General features: G+C 42.0%; 2 protein-coding genes across 3 annotated transcripts; both read right to left on the bottom strand.

Annotated features, from left to right (window-relative positions):
- Positions 1-1233: 1233 nt before the first annotated feature.
- On the bottom strand, positions 1234-1919 carry LOC142954910 (hydroxyacyl-thioester dehydratase type 2, mitochondrial-like). The gene has a single exon (XM_076096259.1). The coding sequence runs from the start codon at positions 1917-1919 to the stop codon at positions 1449-1451; it is 471 nt and encodes a 156-aa protein (XP_075952374.1). The 3' UTR covers positions 1234-1448.
- Positions 1867-4535, bottom strand: rpp14 (ribonuclease P/MRP 14 subunit). Of its 2 annotated transcripts, none has more exons than XM_076096260.1 (6): positions 4426-4535; positions 3250-3396; positions 2986-3070; positions 2765-2841; positions 2601-2679; positions 1867-2004 (listed from the first exon to the last, which is right to left on the bottom strand). In XM_076096260.1, the coding sequence occupies exons 2-6, from the start codon at positions 3339-3341 to the stop codon at positions 1948-1950; spliced, it is 390 nt and encodes a 129-aa protein (XP_075952375.1). In that variant the 5' UTR covers positions 3342-3396; positions 4426-4535; the 3' UTR covers positions 1867-1947. The 2 variants fall into 2 exon arrangements, with proteins under 2 accessions (XP_075952375.1, XP_075952376.1); XM_076096261.1 differs by lacking the exon at positions 4426-4535 and adding an exon at positions 3573-3630.
- Positions 4536-5178: the final 643 nt, after the last annotated feature.

The following is a 5178-nucleotide window of genomic DNA, read 5'->3' as shown; positions in this document are numbered from 1 at the left end:
CAATCAGGCGTCGAGGTGCGTCAGCGCCCCCTGCTGGTACGGAGGAGGAAGTGTTCGAGGACATAAACAATTGACCAAAATAAAAGAAACGAGCAAATAAAGAAACTGAAAAAAGTAAATAGGTGTCAAACAAACAAGTTCAACAACACAAAAAAAATCACAAGACAATGCTGAGCTTATTTCTTGTTTCAAGAAGCTTTCAACCACAGTTCATGGCCTTCCTCAGCTGATGGAGTTGATGGTTGGAGTATTGTGTTGAAAATTTGTTTGTCAAACCTTCAGGCTGGAATAAAAAAGAAAAAACTACAGGGTTAACAGCAGCAATGCTGGAGACAATTTGGGCGGATGAATACCAGCCGCTCACACATTTTCTGGTCATGTATAAATTAAAACATTCTGGGAGAGGGTTATTCAGATTCTTGAGGATATTTTATGTTACAAGACTCCCAGGGACCCCCTGATTGTGTACCTGGCATTGATACCCAGTGACATAATCTAAAAAGAGAACATCTATCTCTTTAAATCCTCATACTTGCATGAAAAAAGGACATCACACGGACCTGACCGTCCAAGACCAGGACAGTAGTTTAACATTGTAGACTGAAGGAAATAGAGTCCATAGAAAAATGGACTCATAACGGACAGCATACAAGAGTAAAGATGGGTCTTGTTCTCAGCTGGGCTGAAAAGAATAGTTCAAAGGTTGTAAAGAGAAAGGTGTTTTTTGTGAGGTCACAGGGAACTTGACCTTTTCGCCACCAAATCTTAACCAGTTCAACCTCGAGTGCAAGTGGACGTTTGTGCCAAATTGGAAGGAATACGATCAAGGTGTCGCCGGCACGGAGGGACAAAACAAATGTAGTCTTCAGGGTCTGAGAGCATCCAAGTCCTCCAGAATAAAACCAGTTAAAAAAGGTGAGGGGAGGGTCAAAGCTACAAAAGTTAAAAAATCAAATGTGTTCGACCAAGGCTAGCCAGACATATGCCGACCAAAGCAGTCCACATGCTGATTAACATCCCTTAACGTAGAATAAATAAGATGAGACAAAGTCATCGGCTAAAGCAGCTGTTCAGGTGATCGGTTGGACTGAAGACTAGCAGACTGTTGGTCCTCGTTGGACATGCCTGTAGACAGCAGCACAGACATGTGGCACGCAGAGGGAGACAAGTAGAGACCTGAAAACTGTTGAACTTAAGACCGTGACAAGACGTGAATGGATTTAATAAATTCAATGATTGTTTAGAGTTTTTATTTCACACATTAAAGAAAATACAGAGCAGATCTGACAAATTAAACATCTAAATAAATCATCAGAGTCTCTCTGGTAGCCGTCTCTGTCCAGACGCGCATCATGTTTCAGTCATTCATGTACAGGATCAATAAACTACAAAAAAAGTCTCGAGAGATGCCAAGCGCCACTGCACCCGTCACCTCTGACCTCCTCCTCTCACTCCTTCTTCTGCTGCTCCTCGGGCATCATCACCATCACCTCCCCCTCCATCACCACCTTGTCCCTGACGGAGCACGTGACGGCGATGAAGGCGAACGACATCTTGATCTTGCGGACCTCGGCTTCGGCCAGCACCTCCTCGCCGATGTAGAGTGGCGCCGGGAAGCGGATCTCCTGGTACAGGAAGACGCAGCCGCGGCCGGGCATCCTGGTGCCGAGCACGGCCGAGATCAGGCCGTTGATGAGCACGCCGTGGACGATGGGCGCCTCGAAGGACGTGGTGCTGGCGTAGGCCGGGTCCAGGTGGAGGGGGTTGTTGTCGCCCGTCAGCTCGGCGAACAGCTGCACGTCGCGGGCGGAGAAGGCTTTGGTGAGGGAGGCCCGCTGGCCGACGTGGAGCAGCCGGCAGGAAGGAGGAGAGAGGCACAGCCGCGGTTTGTTAAAGATGCTGCTCCACATGAAACTCATCCTGAAGAACGAGTCTCCTCCTCCTCCTTCAGTCCAGCTGCAGCTCTCGACTGTTTCCTGTCAGCGCGAGCAGGAACGGAGACACCTGAAGATAAAGAGGAAGAAGAACTGTCATTATGATTCCACACAGAAACATATACAGAAACATTTGTTAGATCACAGCTCTCAGATCCAACAAAGACACATAAAGTTCTTCACACATGCATTCAAAAAAGTCTTCAACAGCAAAACAGCGTTTACAAACTCTCAGGACGATCAGCACGTCTGCGGGAAGTTTTGTGCAAATGACTGGATAAATAAGACTTTGGTTGAACTGCACGAGTTGTGTGAGAGTTTGTAAACACGTTTTGATCATCATTAAGGATTCAGTTTTTTATCCTTTCTTCAAAAATTCAAGGTGTGACACAACAGAGGTGTGATATTGATGTACAAAAGGACATTTTGGGGATGAAGTATTCCTTTAATATAACTATTCCTGCTTTGTTTAACTGACTAGTAGACACTCATAACTTGAATTTTCCAGCAGTCAAAAGTCATAAATCTAGAAGTGAATCTCAGGCTGCTTCCTTTAAAAGGCAGAACCCTCTGAACAGATGTGAGACTTTAACTGTTTAACTTTTCCTCAGCAGCTGATACACAACATAAAGATCATTGTTTTGGACTGAAGTGAAGTCTGCTGACCTGCAGCACCCTGAAGGCACAGGTCTGGTTCTGGTAGGAGCCCAGCAGAGTCAGGGAGCTCCACAGCTTCACCAAACCCCTGAAAACACAAACACACAATTAAAACAAACATCTTGTGTCGGAGGAGTTAAACTTTCTCTCCATGCTGCTGCTGCTGAACTCACCGGCTGTAAACACGCAGAAGAGCAGTGAGGGAGTCTTCATCGTACTTCAACAGGTCAAAGGTCAGCGCTGCCCCCACCTCAAACACAAATGCAGTGGTACATTTACTCAAGTGATGTACTTAAGTACAACTTTAAGGTAATTTACATTTTCTGCTACTTTATACTTCTACTATATTTTGGAAGTAAATGTTGTAATTTTAACTCCATGTTAATGATCTCACCTCTCCGTACAGGCTGTTCAGACCGGTGATGATGAACTGCTTCAGGTCAACTGCACTCAGTCTGGTAGACTCATCCTCCAGAACGCTGAACACCAACAGAAATACCACGAGTGTTGAATGTACAAGTATAGTAGTCATGGACAGACATGTACAAATACTATAGATCAATATACAGATATATGTTTCAGACATAGGCACTACAATATCAAGAGACGATTAAAAAGAAACCAATGAATGATGCGAAACAGTGCGACAGTGACTTACAGGCAGATCTTCATGTAGTGGTACGGCGAGGCGTTCTTCAACACGACCCGTCGGTAAACTGCAGGTTCGTTCTTCGTGTCGGCGCGTCTCATTCTATCAAAGCATCCGTGACTCCAACAGGTGACGAGCAGCAGGTCGGTCAGCTGACTTCAGACGAAAAAACAAACCACTGAGGGTTAAACAGACATCAACTAACACGGCGGTTTAGTCTGTGTTTGTATCCTGTGTGTGTGTGTGTGTGTGTGTGTGTGTTACATGGTTCAGACGAGTCAAAAGTAACCGTGAGTCTGTTGTTATGAGGTCCTGCTGCTGGAAATACTCACTAAAAACATCAAATGTGGATTCATCCACCGCTAAAAATAGTCCACAACAAACGCACTGTTTCCTCCTGTTTGAGTAACATTTGCAAGTATTAGTAGTATCAAAATATACTAAAAGTACAAAAAGTAAAAGTACTCGTAGAATATTAGTTAAATGTTTAATTCATTTCTGACTCTGCAGAGAAACTAAATCTGGCAAATAAATGTAATGGAGTAAAAATAAAGTACAATATTTGACCCCAAAATGTAGTAGAGTATAAAGTAGCATGAACTGGAATTAATCAAGTTAGATACAAGTACCTCAAAGTTGTACTCAAGTACAATAAGTCAGTACTTGAGTAAATGTCTAAATGTCAAATCATCGGTCAGTGACATTAAGGCAGCAGTTTATCTACATGTTGACACAGGAAGTGGACAAACACAATACTATTTAGCTTCATAAAAAAGAGTAATACTAAAATACCATCTACGAGGATTACATGAATACAAACCTGCTGAAAAGTTCAATTTGTTTTGACACACAAACAAATAATGGACTGAGCTAACAAGATAGCCAGCTAACAACCAGGCTACAACGTTGCATTCTAACTTAAAATATTAACTTACGCTATTAATATAAAGGCTTAACATGTGTGGCAGACTAACTTTTCCACGTGAGAAGTCAAAAACTTGTCAAACAGCCTGACACTAAAACTAGCTAACATGAGGTCAAACAGTAGCAAAGTCAGGAGAACTAGCTAATTTAAGCTAAGCTAGCTCTTAGCTGCTACACTGAAAACAGCTAGCAGTAAACGAACTGTCATTTGTTATTGATAAAGTATTTAAAAAGCATTGCGTTTTGCAGCATTTAACTCACCAACTAACATCAACACTGAGCAATAACGGCGTGTTGTGAGCGCCATGCACCCTTGACCAGAATCAGCGCATGCGCAGTCACCACAGCAGGATATTGTCAAAGAGGTGTGAAATGATAAGATGGATCTCTCTGTCTCAACATCGAACATCCAGGAATCACAAACGAAGGTAAGATAAGATGAGGGGAATTTCAGGTACTATTGCACCACCAGCACTAAGACATAAACAGGTACAGAAAAATTAAAAAAATAGACTGAGACAAGTAAAAATCAATAGTTAGAAGTATATGAAATACTATTTCCATCAGAAAGAGAAACATATGGTTGAAAAGTTCGGAATGATATTAAATACAATTTCGCATAAGATATTAAAATAACACAAGACAGTCATAATTATGAGATATTGTCGAAATCTTGAGTTTATTTCACTTCTGTCACAGCTGATTTTATTTTCATAGAATAAATGGTATTTCATGCTCTCTTCATAAACGGTTCACTAACCCAATTTACGCACTAAGCCAAAGTATTTGAAAACAACGAATCATATTGAACCAAAAACAATCAAGTTACTTTTAAAATGCTTATCAATAACTATTATAATTTACTCATCAGAGACCAGTTCGTGCTGTGGAGTGGTACATCCTGTCAAGAATTATCTACTCTTTGACGTTCTTAATAAAGTTGTAAAGCTGTGTCGCCACCCAGCGGTCTCTTAGTGTACTACATGCAAAAACTAAACAGAACACAAGTTTCCA

Source organism: Anarhichas minor, unplaced genomic scaffold, assembly GCF_050575085.1.
Source record: "Anarhichas minor isolate MPS153535 unplaced genomic scaffold, ASM5057508v1 ptg000021l, whole genome shotgun sequence".
Taxonomy (NCBI): domain Eukaryota; kingdom Metazoa; phylum Chordata; class Actinopteri; order Perciformes; family Anarhichadidae; genus Anarhichas; species Anarhichas minor.
This window is presented reverse-complemented; position numbering and strand designations above follow the sequence as displayed.